We start from the raw sequence: 17,392 nt of genomic DNA on the forward strand, positions 1-17,392 counted from the left end.
TCAAGGATTCACTTTGTTAGCTCACTTAGCCTTATATATATACCCTTACCCTTACCTTGACCCCATTACAACCTTTAAAAGACCTCATAATCTTTGTATGTCTGTATTCAATATTTGTTGATTGGTTAGATGAAGAACAAAGTTTTAGAAAGCAAGAATAGAAAAGAATAGAGTGACTAACCCTAAACACTGAGTGACTAGAGAGTAAACACAAATCCAGTGAGGGTTCAATAGCTCATCACCATATATCTCTGTTTAATTGTTAATTGTCTTGCAAGCTTATGAAATATTTTAACCCAACTCAATTGTGAAGGTTCTTTAACATGATCTAGGTTTGGCTATACATATATAATTCCTTGAAAATATGAATTAGATTAACCACATGTAAGCTATATATATATATATAGGTGGGTGATAAATTAAAATTGCATGATTCATGTAGGTAGTTTGCATTTAGAATAGATTGCATTGCATGAGATTCCACCATTCTAACTTTACTCTTTCACTTGGATTTAGCATGAGGACATGCTATTGTTTAAGTGTGGGGAGGTTGATAAACCCATATTTTATGATGTAATTTGTGCTCAATTTAAGTGATTTATTCAATTCTTCACCCACTTATTCATGTAAATTGCATGGTTTTACTTTTCCTTCCTTATTTTATGATATATGTGAAAAACATGTTTCCTATGCTTTAAAAATATTAATTTTAATTACCCTTTTATTACCATTCGATGCCGTGATTTGTGTGTTAAGTATTTTCAGATCTCATAGGGTAGGAATGACTCAAAGGACAAAAGTAAACATACAAAAAATGGAAGAAAAGCACAAAAATGGAGTTTTGAAGAAAAGGCAGCGACGCGAACGCATGGACGACGCGAACGCGTGCCTAGCGCGAAAATACAGCGACGCGAACGCGTGGATGACGCGGACGCACTCCTTGAGCGGAACGCAATTGACGCGTACGCGTGACCGATGCGTACGCGTGACAAGGAAAACTCCCAGATGACGCGAACGCGTGACCCACGCGAACGCGTGACAGACGCCACGTACAAGAATCTGCAAAAAGCCCCCAGCGATTTCTGGACCCTTTTTTGGCCCAAATACAAGCCAGAAACACAGAATATAAGTCAGAGAATGGAGGAATCAAAATATATGCGTAAGACAACTAAATAATTCACAATTTTAGGTTTTAGATGTAGTTTTTAGAGAGAGAGGTTCTCTCCTCTCTCTTAGGATTAGGATTAGAATTTCTCTCAAATTTAGGATTTCTTTTACTTTATAGTTATTACTTCAACGTCAGGTTCAATATTCCTTTTAATTTATATTTCTCTTCTACTTTCAGATACTCTAATGCCTTTACTTGTTAATTACTTATGTTGCCAAATTGGCTTATGAACTTTTCCATGTTAAGATTTGAATGTTCTCTTTAATATAATTTGAGGTATTTCAGACTAATAATTGTCTTATTCTATTTATGATAATTTCAATTCAATTTAGATTTATTTTCCCCTTTTGGCTTTGGTTAAGTAATTTATAACACTTGAGTTATCAGACTCAGCTGTTGATTGGATTTGAAATTCTTTGCTGGTTAATTTGTACTCCAATAACTCTAGTCTCTCCATAGGAGTTGACTAGGACCTGAGGATCAAATTAATTTGTCTACTTGACTTCCTTTGTTTAGCAAGGGTTAATTAAAAGTGGGAGCTGAATCCAATTCTCTTCACACCTGATAAGGATAACTAGGATAGGACTTCAATTTCTTATACCTTGCCAAGAGTTTTATTATTTATTTAAATTAATTCCTACAGTTTACTTTCTTGCCATTTACTATTCTTGCTTTTTATCTTATACATCAAAAACCCAAAAATACACTTTTACTCATAACCAATAATAAACCATACTGCCCTGCAACTCCTTGAGAAGACGACCCGAGGTTTGAATACTTCGGTTTTATTATTTTTATTAGGTTTGCTTAAGTGACAACCAAAACTTTTGTAAGAAAGGAATTCTTGTCGGTCTAGAAGCTATACTTACAACGGAAATTTATTTGTGAAAACTCTAGATCGCGCGAGAGTTTCGCTCTTCACTGACGCAACGAAAGACAATGGAGTGTAAGTGCATGTGAATGTCTAAAATCCACTACTTTTAATTTATTTCCTTTATTTTCCTTTTAGTTTATTTTATTTTATTTTTCTTTGAGAATTTTTTTTCTTTTTTTCAAGTATTTTGTTTTCTTTCGATTTCAATTTTACTCTCTTATTTATTTAAAGTTTTAATTTATTTTACTTATTTCTTTTTTTACAATTTTTTATATTATTTGGCATAATTTAATATCATTGAGCATTTTATACACTTTTTGATACAACACACTAAATAGATCCCAAGTCGAGTTCACTCTTTTTCAGATGAATTGTATCTACTCTCCAAATTAAGATCTTAATACAAGTTTAATTCGATACCTTGTCGAGATTACCAAAAATCAAATGAAACAACTACTATATTCTTTTTTTATAAGAACTCCATATTTTAACATTTATATTAGTAATAAACTAATAATAAGCTATATAGTTATATATCTAAGTTCTAATAAGCTACACTTTGAATAGAAAAAGCTAAATAATTATAAGTAGATTAATTAAAGCTAGTACAACAATTAATCAGCAACATACAACATTCTAAAAATATTGCCACTTCCATTTCATTTTATTTATTCAAACATAGACATGAAATAGTTAACATTGAGACTATTTCTTGTGAATGCATCACATTAAATTAAATGAAACACAAGCTCCCAATTTTTAAGAAAACAAATGATTTAGCTTCATCTAACACATTATTACATTAAAAATTACAGAAATCATGGCACAACGAATATATACGATTAAGCATTATTTTTTATTTGAGACTAGTTGAACATATCTCAATCTTAAACATTATAATATTACAAACTCACTTATAATACACGCAGACATACATACATAACATTTTTAAAATTTCTATCCACTATTTGGTCTCAATAATTTCGAATCTAGATATGATTACTCACGAGGCAAATGAATTGCCATGACGCAGGATCTAGACCACATATGATTAAGCATTATTAATTCCATTTTGCCATGACAGACATGCTAGCAGCACCCAGAAAGACAGCAACGTAAGACTTGAATTGGAGCTTAATGTTGTTCTGTAACCTTAGACTCATGAAATCAGTAGAGAGAAGGTCAACCAATGACATGTAGATTAAAAGCCCAGCTGATGAAGCATTAAGCATACCAACTGTGATTAGGGCACTTGGGCTGTTCTCTTTGTAGATTTTGGACAATCCAATTCCTAATGCGATTCCAAATGGGGTTGTAACTGAGAAGAACAACACCAACACCATCCTCTTTAACAACTTGTATTGGGCCTGAAGAATGCAACTGCCAAGACCAATGCCTTCAAACATTTGATGGAAGCAAAGGGCCACTATAAGGCCTTTTATGGAGCATGTGTTATTTGAAGCACCTATGGACAGGCCTATCACTACTGAATGAACAATAATTCCAAGTTCTAGCACCTGCACACCAATGTGCTCAAACAAACATTATTTTTTATTTTCTATAGTTGCTAAATCACAAAAAACAATAGTAAATAAGATAATAAGTGTTTTCACAATATATTTTTTCTTAATTATTTATTGATGATAAGTCAGAGCAAGATATACTTTAATAATAATAAGCATAGTTATCAAACTCGGACCGGACCGGTCGGTTCAACCGGAAAACCGGTGAACTGGACTATAAGCCGATCCGAGTTAACAATCTAACCGGATAAGCATGCGAACCGGTCAAATCCGGAAAACCCGATCAAACCCGGTCTAACCCGAGGCTTGAACCGGGCCGGTTGATCCAATGGCGTCATCACACAGCCCGATAATGTCAGCACGCGTCACTCAAATTTCAAAAATTTGAAGCATATGCCAGCGCTGGGATTCGAACTTGCATCAGTCAAGTTATAAAGGGAGCCTGTTACCCCTAGGACAAGCTTACATTTTGCGTTATATTCTATCTTTCTATGAATATATTATTAACTATTAGATATATCCTAATTAATAATTTATATATTAATTCTTTTAGTCATGCAAATTTAATATATTTTTTATTTTTTTGTTCTAATGAATTGTTCATATTAATTTAATTTATTTTTATTTTATATTTACTCCTTCTTAGATTAATTATTTTTTAATTATATCATTATTAAAATAAAAATTAAACTTTGTTAAATATCAATAAATTAAAAAAAGATAAGCAAAATTTTTTTTATTAATCATGACATATTTTTGTTACTGATAATTATATGACATCTATTAATATTAATATTTTTTTAATATATATTTAAATAATGTAATAGATACTAATTAATTAATGAATTAGAAAATAAGTTAATTTGATATAAAAAAATTATATAATTATTTAATTATGACCGGGTTAATCGGTTGAACCAGTGATCCACTAGTTGAACCAATGACCCAGTGACCCAGTAACTTAGCCGGGTCGATTGCCGGTTCAATTCTGATAACTATGATAATAAGCTACATAATTATGATAAGTCAGAACAAAATATTTTGAAGGGCTTTTTATATAAATAAAATAAATAATTTATTATACATATACATCATTTTTGAATATTTATAAATTTAAAATCTTAATCATATCTCAAATGCACATAAAATAAAATATATATGTATTTCGAATACGGTGCATTTAAAATATAAAAAAATAAAATGCACTAATGTTGGGTGTACTCAAAATCTAATCTATTTAGCAAATTGAATATATTTTAAATGCATGGCATCTAGGATGTGTGTGTTTAATTTTCTCTAAGCCTATTCATTCATGTATTCGCTCTATTTTTTGACGTTTTTTTCAGTGTCTATTCCTATTATTCTATCTCCTTAATCATCCTTATCTAAATTCTTTGTTTTTCTTATATAATAACATATAAAAAAAATTTTCAACTTTCAACATGATTAAATTAGATTAATTGCTAATATATTCGTAAAAACATCAATTTCAATTAAGATATCAGAAAAAGAGGCTACATTAAAAAGTTTATTAGTAAACAATAAAAAATTTAAGAAAAAGTAATACTTAGATCAATATATAAATTCTAGCTAGCTTTTAATATTTAGACATATTTTTTGGTAAATAAATATAAAATTATTAATGTATAAATACCGTAATATAAATTGAATGAAAATTAATTATGTTATCCTTTAAATTCAGTCGATCTACTTTTCAAACATCCCTATCGAATCAAAAAATAAAAATATATATAAATATGTTGCTTGGAGGTGAGGTGAGGTGATGATGATTATTATTAATTAATATTAAATAATTATTATAATGTTTAAAAAGTTCTATTTAATTTGTTAAAAAATTTAAAAATTAATATTTTTAATTTAAAAGTATTAAATAAATTATTTTTAAATATTTAAAATTTATAAAAAAAACAATTAAATAAAATTTAGACGCTAATTTAGAAGTATCATAAAATTGGTCTTAATATTACGTAACAAAAACAAATAATTAAGATGAGGATGACTGAGAATGATAGGTATAGGCATAGAAAACAAAGTAAAAATCAAATATGAATACATGAATGAACAAAATACGAGGCGAAAGACATGATAAGAAAGGGTTTAGCTAAGGGAGACATTTAAAGCTTCGTACAGAACACACATGCACACATGCACACATGCACACATGTCAAATGTTGTAAATATGTCCTATTAGAGCCAAATTTTGGGGGCATTTGAGATTAACATATCATATTTCACAACCAATGCTTATGAGATATATGCATATTTATTGTGTATTTATCGAATTTGAGATGTGTTTTATATTTTAAATTTATAAATAATTTAAAAATTATACATATTAATAAATAAAATATTTATTTTATTTATATGTGTAAAAAATCTTCTCTCTTATACATTATTTAAATTAAGAGAATATAAAAATATATAAAAAATAGATAAAAATATAAATTTTTTATTGTTTGAATAAAAAAAAATGGGACAGAAAAAAAATAATGTGAGATCCACTAATATTTTCTTTTAAAGATGAGATAAAAATGAAAGAAAAATGTATAAATAAGAGTAAAATTACTAATTCATCTTTTAATGAATAAAAAATATAAAATATAAAATTATTAATATAATTTTTTTATTATAATTTTTCTTTTTTATTTTTATTTTTATCTAAATAAAAGAAATTTTTTTATTATTTTTTATCTATTTCTTTATTTAAATAACACATTAAACAATTTATTTTTTATTTTTTTTATTTTTTTCTTTTATTTTTTATCATCTATTCAAATAAAGTATTAATAATATTAAAAAAATATTAAACAATTATCCGAATATATTATTTTTGATCAACCGTTAACTATATTAATATTTAAAAAGATAAATTAAAATATATTATTAGATTATTAAAATAAAAAAAATTAAGTTAATAACTAAAAATAATAATAAAAAATAATAAATTAGGATAACTTTGTAGCGCTATTTCTCATAATACTAAGCTACTTAATTAAGATAGATTAGGAGAATAAAGAGAACAAGGGTACTATAATGTTACCATAGCAACAACACGATAACGCACGAGTTGTGTGCCTTCATTCTTAGTAGCTTGAATTGCTGCATGATGATGACCATGAGCATGGAAATGGCCAACACTAACAACAACACCCATCTCTTGTTCTTCATGACCACCAACTGCACCATTGTGGCTCTCTGGAATAACTTCGTCACTACTCTTCTTACTATAAAAGCTTGTGGCCAAAGAATCCACCATGAGCGTGAATAAGGCAGAGAACATGGCAACGAGCCCTGAGAAAGGAAACTCGTGCCATGGCTTCTCCTCAAGACAATCAGACCGCAGCATGTCGAATGAATCCGGCAGCACGTGCATGAACCCCGTGCCGAGAATGATCCCCCCGGCGAAGCATTTCACCACCATGAAGAGCTCGTTTTCGGGGCTCAACGCCGGGATCCAACGCGTCACCAAGGACAGAGATACGCCGATCATGCTGGTTACCAAGATTGCAAAGATAGCCATGATTTTTAGAGGGAGAGCTTTCTCTTTGTTGTTACATGAGTCTCCTGATTCGGATTTGCATTCTGCTACGGTTTTGGGTGTGAAGAGAACGATGATGATGAAGACCAAAGAGATCGTCAGCTTCAGAAGTGTTACTTCTGAATTAGTACCCATTATTGTTCCTGTTTATATATGAAGCTAACGCTTTTGAATATAGATGAAGCTTCTTTATATAGACATACATATGCATAGTTTAAATCAATAATATGAAGGGCTTGCACACGTCATTAATTGAATAAATTTAAATATTAAATATGGATCATTAATTTTAATTTTTTTATTGTTCTGAAAATTAAACTAGACTGATTAATTTAACTGGATTAATTAAGAATTACCCACTAGATCAATTCATTTAGGATGAAAATTAACTGTGAGTGAATTAGTCAAAAATAATTTTGTTTCATATACATGCTTCAAATCACTCTAGTTGAATATCATTTGAATTTTTTATTAGTTTGATAACTAGTTTGATTTTTAATTTTGTAAAAATTGAGTTTATTGATTAAATCTTATTATAGTACAAGATTGTTAATTAAAAATTTAAAATATTTGATGTTTAAACTTGACAAACACAAAAAAAATATATATAAAAGGACAAATAATAATAATAATAATAATAATAATAATAAAAAAGTAAAAAAAAAAGATATTAATTCAACTAAATATATAACCAACTTTTTAGTAAAGAATTTCAACTAGTTGCTTGTGAAATTTCTTTTTATTCCTTTTATTCATCAATATCTCCCTTCTCAACTTTTTCGTGTTTTCTATATTTAGAAATAATAATTATTTATATGTCTTTATTTATCAATTTAAGTTTTTTTACATAAACAATTGACATTGTATTATTAAATCCCACGACTACCAACACATTTAAAAGAATATGTTAAATGTATAAGATATTAGTTTCTTCTTTTGTTTTTCCTTTTGTTATTTTTTTTATTTTATTTATATATTTTTTTTTCTCTATACTTATCTCTTTGAAATTTTTTCTCTTTTCCTTCTCCTCACGTTTGCACTTTTCATGAAAGATTATGCGAAAAAATATGACACGTATCTATACTTTAAATTTGTTTTGAGAAGATGTGACACGTATCTGTACTTTAAATTTGTTTTCAAAATCATTCGACCATATTCGTATAACTGATTTATTCTAAGGTCAATACTATCGTGATAAAAGAGATTTTTTTTAGTTGTGAAAGAAACGTGGAGAAGCAAACCATGAACACGTATTATCTTGTTTCCTAAAGGATGACACGTCCTAACTAAAAGAAGAAACTGCAAACAGCTGTGATGCATCAGAGAAAATTAATTAGGTAAGTATAATTTTGTATTAATGATTATGATTGTATTTTTGAGAGTTTTTATTTTGGGTCCAGTAATATTTTTTATTATATTGTACTGTGAACTATTTTACTATTTTATTGTGTTGTTAGATATTTAGTCTTTAATTTTTATTCATTGGACATAGTATGAAATTATTTTTTGTTGTGAAAAGTAAGAAAAAAGATTAGTTGCTGTACATTTGATTAGTTTATATTATTGAATAGATTATCTAATAAAAATAAAAATTATCAATTTTTGAAATTTTGAATATTTTCTTACAAATAAAAATTAATTTATTTTAATGTTATAATAAGTAAATTGGTTAGAGTTTCATTTCAAAACTCTATTTTTTTTTCTTTAATCATTTAATAATGTGGTTAAATCTTTTTTATCCGTAATTTTTTATTTTATTAATCGTTATTCTTGATTTGTTGGTTTTTATTTTATTGTCGTTTAGAATATATAAAATAACGAAAACATTTATCTTTTGTGTTTACATACTTTTATTTTATGTTGTCGTATTTTATCCTGGAGTACGATATGAGACAGAAACAAGTAACAAAAATTTATATAAAATAAAGTGAATAAATAAAATATATTAATATGGGTTTAAGACTTAAGATGATGTGTATTTAATTTTTTTTCAAAAAAAATGGTTTATAAATTTAAAATTCATGAATATTAATTGAAAATTGGCATAAAATTTAGTATAAATTAAATTATTTGAAAATAAGAATTATAAAAAAAATTAAATTTGATATTAATTTTTTTTTATTTTCCACCGTATTGGATTGCTGCATGTACAAGGTGGGATTCGAACCTGACACTTACTTAAATAACTAGTGAACTAACCACTAGACTAACCCAATTTGATTTTATTCTTATTATTGTTATTGTTGTTATCCCTAATCCGTTGCTTCCCCTTCATTAGCCTTTGATTTGTCAAGCCTTTTAGCATCTCCTGTTATCAACCTTAACCCAATTACACACTAACAGAGTTAGAGACATACACTCTTCTCTTCAAATTCTAACTCTTTCAATCCTTCTTTTTTTATTATTATTATTATTATTATTATTATTATTATTATTATTATTATTATTATTATTATTATTATTAAACGGGGCTTAAGCCCAGAAAGAGAGAAGAGTGAGAACATTATAATTTTATGGGGATACAAATATTTCAGTTTAGTCATCAATAAAGACGGACCTTAAATCAATAAGTGGTGTCTAAGAATTAAGAATCTGTGTTTAGTTTAAGCTATTCTTGGCTAACCCATCTTTGTCTATCCCAATTCATCTATGTAGCAAAAAAGTCCAACTACAAAAAATGTTATTGGGTCCAAGATAAAAAAGTCCAAAAGTATAATTATAATCATTAATATAATCATAATCAAGAGGAGATTGGGCATGAAGCTGTTCAAATTGGCAGCAGTGAGGGAGAAGAGCACGGTTTGCTTCAGTTTGGTTGGGGTAGCATCTTGGGTAGGTGGTGCATCCACATTTCTGGACGGGTTGGGTTTTTGTAGGGCTAAGCCCATGATAAAAAATTTATACTTACCTGATTAATTTTTTTTTCATGGGTCACAGTCTGCAGCTGTTGCTTCCAGTCAAGACGTGCCGTCCTTCGAAAAACAAGATAACACGTGTTCAACAGCCTATATCTCTACGTCTCTTTAGCAGTTAAAGAAAAATATTTCTTTCATCACCATAGAACTACCCTTATTCTAATAGCTTCTTTTACTCTTACATTAGTATATACCCCAGTGCCCTGCACGAAAATGATAAATTACAATATCGTAAAAATCAAATTGATCATTGAATCGATCAAATAACTAATTCATAATTTAATAGTCTAATTAAAATCGAACCTAAATTAAACCGATTTAATTAAATATACAATAAAATTATTAAAAATTTAATATACAATCTTAAATACTCAAATAAAATACTCAGCATAAATAATTTTAAATATTAAAAGTTTTTAATTAACTCTAAAATCTTAATAAAATAATCAACATAAATATCTAGAATAAACACTCACAATTTAAATACAGAAAAATCAAAGAATTCACAAACATCGAAAACAAAAATTAAGCTAAAAAAAATTCAAATTCAACAATCACACCACCAACAACTTTAACTTAAAAAAAACAAAAAAAATAGCAACTCAATAATAAAAAAAAAACAACACCTTAATTACAGTAACTTACAATCAATAAAATAAACAAAATGAACAAACATAAATTGAAGCAAACATTGATTTCAGCAGTACATACTCATAATCATAAACATTATTCGGTTCCAGAATCATACAAACTCAGAATCATAAAATTCAAAGACAGACGAGATAGAGTGATAAGAAAAAAATTAGACCGAAGGATAAAGGGATAAGAAAAAGATGGAGAAAAGACGCAGCAAAAACAGAACAAGATAGATAAATGGGGTTTTCCTACTAGACCTTTAGGAAACCTGTTCTTAGCAACCTAGGTTATTGGAAGGATTTTTCTACTAGACCTCTGAAAAACTTGTTCTTAGCAACCTAGGTCATCAGAATGATTTTTCCTACTAGACCTTCAAAGAACCTATCCTTGACATCCTAGATCAGAGGGATAAAAATTGAATCACTCAATCTTCTCCATACAACAAGCGAAACAAATCACTCACCTTACTTAATCACACTAAAAAAACGTGCATAAAGCACTAAGAAAATTTTATTCATCAAAGTTGTATAAATTATCTTACCAAAGGTGTTTAAATAGACTCCTAACAAACTAACTAAAAGATAAGATAAGATAACTAATTTAAATAAGATTTGATTTTATTGGATTAGATCATATTTGATTTAAATTTTAAAATCCTAAAGATAAGATAACTAATTTAAATCAGATTTGATCTTATTAGATTAGATCAGATTTGATTTAAATTTAAAATCCCTAAAAATACTACTAAGCAAATCAAAAGTAAATCAAATCTTCCAACAAACTCTAACAGCAGAATAAATTAAAATAAATGCCTAAAAAATTCAAAAATTAATAATAAACTATGTCTCCCATTGAATTTGAAAAACATTATTGGACTTCTTGTTGTCCTTAATGGGTCTTATGAGTTGTCGCCATTTCAACACCACTGTTTTTGAAATGGACTCTTGGTCTTCTTGATGTCCAAGATTGGCATGGTCCAATTCTTCTAGTATTCAAATATTTGAACGTGACAAGATTACCATTCTATCCCTTAGTTCTAAAATGATGAAAAGTCCCTCCTGACCACGTATCATCCTCTCCCTTTTCAAAAAGATTCATCCTCGAATCTTGAATGTGACGCTCTTCTTCCCTTCAAGGAATCCAAACCCAATCTCCGGGTTTAAATACCATGATTTGATGACTCTTCTCTAACTACTGAATTGTGGCTATGTCCTTCATATGTGCAAGTTCAATCTTTCCAACCATACTTTCACCATCTTGTCCAAAATGTGCAATCTGTCTTTCTTTCTTTTCATCCATATTTATGCCTCCATAATTGATTAGTGAATCTACAAAGTCTGAAAAAGTTGATATAAAAATACTAGAAATTTCATGATTAGATGTATGAGAAACTAAGGACTTCGTGGAATTCAATGATACTATTGCACTCTTGTCTAAGCTAGAACTTTCTAGATCTCTCTCACAAGTGTGTTTATTGCTCTCAGATTCTTTGTCACTCATTAATTCCTCTCTCTCACTATTCTCATCTTTTCTCTCAAAACTCTCACTTTCAATTAAACATTGATCATTTTCACTCAAACACTCACTTTCTTTCTCTGTTTCTTTTCTCTCTAGATTTTTAAATTTCTCACATCCCAAGGACCCACTTGAGAAATTCTTCAATTTTTGATCCTCCAAGTATATATCACCCTCTACAGCATACTTAATAAATTCTTCTGTCTCTGGCTTTGAAGAAGAATAAGAGCTAAGCATAGAAGAAATCATCTTCTTATGTCGATCTATAATATCCTTCTTGAAATAAAAAACTTTGACCTTTGTCTAATCCTCAAATTTTGCTCATTTGGAATGCCAAGTTGCTATAAATTGTTGCATATACTCCATGTCAATGGCCAATGTGACCAAATCCTCTATGGTCTCGTAATGGTAGCGTTGTACTTTATTTGCAAGGTCTTCGTGTAATCCAAACAAAAATCATTCCACGAGGACCTCAGGACTCAGTTTAATATTTGTCTTGTCCATCAGATATAGAAACTCCTTGAGGTACTCTATCACTAATTGTGAACCTTGTTGTAACATACAAAATTTTCTAAAAAGTTCGTTGTGGTATGATGATGGCACAAATCGATTTCTCATGTGGTATGATGATGGCACAAACTGCCTCTTCATGATTTTCTTCATCTTCTCCAGCTACAAATTGGGCTCTTTTCATACCGTCTTCTAGATCTTCCTAATTCAGTCCACCGATATACGGACAGCATCGGAAAAATTGGCTTGTACCAGTCGAACATTCTTTTCCTCTAAAAGGATGCAATTTACAAAAATTGACTCTACCTTCCTTTTCCATCTGAGATAAGCTTCAGGATCATTCCTCCCTTTAAATGCAAGGATTTGTAACCGAGAACCCTTTTTCGCATATGAGATTCCTTCATTATCACTATCGTAATACTCAATCATTTTTTTACGACTCTTTTTTTTTTTTGGTTTTTTGTGGACTCTAAAGTGAATTTACAGAAATTAAAGAGAAAACAAAACAAAGAGACTAAACAAGACCCATGAAATGTGTAGATAAATAAGAATTTACCTACGACCTATAACTGATACCAGACGATAAGAAAAAAATTAGAACGAAGGATAAAGGGATAAGAAAAAGATGGAGAAAAGACGCAATAGAAACACAACAAGATAGATAAATGAGGTTTTCCTACTAGACCTTTAAGAAACCTGTTCTCAGCAACCTAGGTCACTGGAAGGGTTTTTCTACTAGACCTCTAAAAAACTTGTTCTTAGCAACTGATGCGTGAGCATCTTTCTTATCTTTTCCTAGTGAATTTGCATTCAAATTTGTGAGTTTAATCAAGATTTAAATACTTCTTAGCCACTATGAATGCTGCTTTGAGTTGTGTGTAATTTTGTTTATTTCAGGTAGCATTCGGATGGATTTGACGGAGTTTTATTGAAGAAGAGGCAAAACGTGGATGATGCTGTCAACCCTGACTTCCTTGTACTCTAACAGACATAACTTGAGTTACAGAGATCTAATTGATGTTATTCTAGTGGAATTAGAAAGATAACTTCTAGAGCTTTTGGTGCACAAATTGTAAATCACACTTTTCACAACTCGTACCACTAACCAGCAAGTGCACTGGGTCGTCCAAGTAATACCTTACGTGAGTAAGGGTCGAATCCCACGGAGATTGTTGGCTTGAAGCAATCTATGGTTATCTTGTAACTCTTAGTCAGGATATCAATTATAATTATCATTTTGAATTGCAAAGAGTAAAAGAGCATGAAATAAATACTTGTTATGCAGTAATGGAGAATATGTTGGAGTTTTGGAGATGCTTTGTCTTCTGAATCTCTTCTTTCCCCCTGTCTTCTTCTTCACGCACGCAAGGTTCCTCCTATGGCAAGCTATGTGTTGGTGGATCACCGTTGTCAATGGCTACCATCCGTCCTCTCAGTGAAAAGGGTCCAGGTGTGCTGTCACTGCACGGCTAATCATCTGTCGGTTTTCACTCCTACTGGAATAGGATCCATTGATCCTTTTACGTCTATCACTACGCCCAACCTTTGTGAGTTTGAAGCTCGTCACAGTCATTCAATCCCTGAATTCTACTCGAAATTCCACAGACAAGGTTTAGACTTTTCGGATTCTCAAGAATGCTGCCAATGGATTCTAGCTTATACCACGAAGATTCTGATTAAGGAATCCAAGAGATATTCATTCAATCGAAGGTAGAACGGGAGTGGTTGTCAGGCACGCGTTCATAGATTGAGAATGGTGATGAGTGTCACGGATCATCACATTCATCATATTGAAGTGCAAATGAACATCTTAGAATAGAAACAAGCGTGTTTGAATGGAAAACAGAAATAATTGCATTAATTCATCGAGACACAGCAGAGCTCCTCACCCCCAACAATGGAGTTTAGAGACTCATGCCGTCAAAGAGTACAAAGTTCAGATCTGAAATGTCATGAGCTACAAAATAATCCTCTAAAAGTTGTTTAAATAGTAAGCTAGTAATCTAGGTTTACAGAGAATGAGTAAACTATGATAGATAGTGCAGAAATCCACTTCTGGGGCCCACTTGGTGTGTGCTGGGGCTGAGACTTAAGCTTTACACGTGCTTAGGCTGTTTCTGGAGTTAAACGCCAGGTTGTAACCTGTTTTGGGCGTTTAACTCCAACTTGTAACCTGTTTCTGGCGTTTAACGCCAGACTGCAACATGAAACTGGCGTTGAACGCCATTTTATGTCATTTATCCTTAAGCAAAGTATGAACTATTATATATTGCTGGAAAGCCCTGGATGTCTACTTTCCAAAACAATTGAGAGCGTACCATTTGGACTCCTGTAGCTCCAGAAAATCCATTTCGAGTGCAGGAAGGTCAGAATCCAACAACATCTGCAGTCCTTTTTCAGCCTGAATCAGATTTTTTGCTCAGCTCCCTCAATTTCAGCCAGAAATTACTTGAAATCACAGAAAAACACACAAACTCAAAGTAAAGTCCATAAATATGATTTTTATTTAAAAACTAATAAAAATATAATAAAAAGTGACTAAAACATATTAAAAACTACCTAAAAACAATGCCAAAAAGCGTATAAATTATCCGCTCATCAGCTTTCCAACGATATATAATAGTATGCCCTTTTTCTTCATTCTGTATGGCCAAGGTGGCGCCTAACTTGGAATTTCCCAAGTTAGGCACCATGATTTCAAAGTTAGGTGCAGGAGGGAAAGTTCACTTCGGGCACCGCGAAGTTTGGCGCCACTAGGCTCAAGTTAGGTGCCAGGAGAGGAGTTCAGCGTGAAGTTAGGCGCCATGCTCATCAAGTTAGGCGCCAGGATGGATTTTTGCACTAAGTTAGGCGCCTGCTTCCCAAGTTAGGCGCCACTCCTCAAGATAGTCATGGTCCCCACGCAGAATAAGAAGCTGCACGAAAATTTTAATTAATTTTGATTAAAGCTTTATTTTATTTTAAAATAGGAAAAGATATTATTTAATTTTAGAAAATATATTTTACATTAATTAGGATTAGATATAAAAGGGAAAAGAATCAGCCCTTCGGGCTCATATCATCTCTTCTCTCTTACCTTATTCCGCACTTTACAGTTTTTCAGAACCTTAGTTTTCTCTTTAAGCCATGAGCAACTAAACCTCCATTATTAAGGTTAGGAGCTCTGTTTATTCTATGGATTAATACTATTACTGTTCTATTTTAATTCATGTATTGATTTCAATTTCAAGAATTATTTTCGTTCTTTATCCTATGAATTTGGGTGGAACGGAAGTATGACACTTGTTCTAATTAAGTTCTTGCAAAACTTGGAAAAGCTCTTCGCTTGAAAACAATTTCTCCCAAATCTCTAATTATCTGGACTTAACGGGATACGTGACATATAATCCTCTTATATTTGGATAATTAGGATTTCTGTGGCATATAAATCTGTATATGAAAAGTATATTTATATAAAATAATAGAAACATAATTTATAATTTTTTTTCTTTCTTTCTTTTTAAAATAATTAAATTTGTTATATATTTTTAATTTAATTTTAATATAATGTTAGATGAAAGATTTTATACATCTCTCTAATTATATATTGTAATTAAAATATTTTTCTATTACTATTTCTAAAAATAAAAAATATATTTTATATTAGTAAATTAATCAATTCATTTTAAAATTTTATATGCAACATAGGTACATATAATAGAACGAAAGATAAAAAATAAGAAATAAAGATGAATAAATCGAGAATAAAATAAAATATATAAAGTCACAAAGAAAATAAAACATTAAATTAATACCTAAACTATAATTGTTTGAATTAAAATTTGTAATTAAAAATATCAAAAAGAGAAACAATGAAATTGGAAGATATATAGAGTCATGGAGAGTTATATAAAAAAAATAGAGAATTCAAAATTTATTTTTTGATGAAGAGAAGATGATCCCTAGACAAGAAATAGAAAAAAGTTAAAAATATAAAAATAAGAAGAGGGTTTAAGGGAATAAAAAAGTGATAGCACAAGAATTAAATTTGATTAGGTTAAATAATAGTCAAAATGATAAAGAAATAAAAAAATAAATTTAGAACTTTAGCTAATTGAGTTTAATTTATTTGTAGTGGGGTCATTTAAAATTTAAAGTGGGGGCACATTATATATAACTATATTTTTTAAAAAAATAAATAAAAAACACTGTGGGGCAAGTGTCCCTTCATTATTGCTACCGGGTCCGTCCCTGGGTTTTGGAGAGTGACCTAAAAGGGTCTATAGTCACGATTTTTTGAAAGGGTGACCTAAAATGGTCTATGGTCATGGTTTTGAGGGGTGATTTAAAATGGTCTATGATAACGGTTTTGAGAGTTAATCTAAAAGGATCTATAGTCACAGTTTTAATCATTTGAATTTAAATTAATTAAAGCTTTTATATATTTTTTATAATTTTAAATATTTTATATATTTAAAATTTATTAAAAATTTTATGTGATTTACTTTAAAACATTAAAATTTTAAATCTAATTTTATAAATAAAAAATTATGTTGAATATTATTAATTTTAAATTAAAAAATGATTTAAAACTTAATAATTATTAAGTTTTGTGCTTTTTTAGAAAAAAAAACAAACAAACGTCAAAACCCTATAAAACTAAAGAAGCTAAGGAAACCAACGCAGCCACACCCACACTCACCCAAAACCACG

At 29.8% G+C, this 17,392-nt stretch overlaps 1 protein-coding gene across 1 annotated transcript; it reads right to left on the bottom strand.

Annotated features, from left to right (window-relative positions):
• Window positions 1–2,863: 2,863 nt before the first annotated feature.
• On the bottom strand, window positions 2,864–7,288 carry LOC107637743 (fe(2+) transport protein 1-like). Its single transcript, XM_016341085.3, has 2 exons — window positions 6,627–7,288; window positions 2,864–3,559 (listed from the first exon to the last, which is right to left on the bottom strand). Exons 1-2 carry the CDS (start codon window positions 7,257–7,259, stop codon window positions 3,104–3,106), a joined length of 1,089 nt encoding a protein of 362 aa, XP_016196571.1. The 5' UTR covers window positions 7,260–7,288; the 3' UTR covers window positions 2,864–3,103.
• Window positions 7,289–17,392: the final 10,104 nt, after the last annotated feature.

This window comes from Arachis ipaensis, chromosome B4, assembly GCF_059453495.1.
Source record: "Arachis ipaensis isolate K30076 ecotype BB chromosome B4, ASM5945349v1, whole genome shotgun sequence".
NCBI lineage: Eukaryota > Viridiplantae > Streptophyta > Magnoliopsida > Fabales > Fabaceae > Arachis > Arachis ipaensis.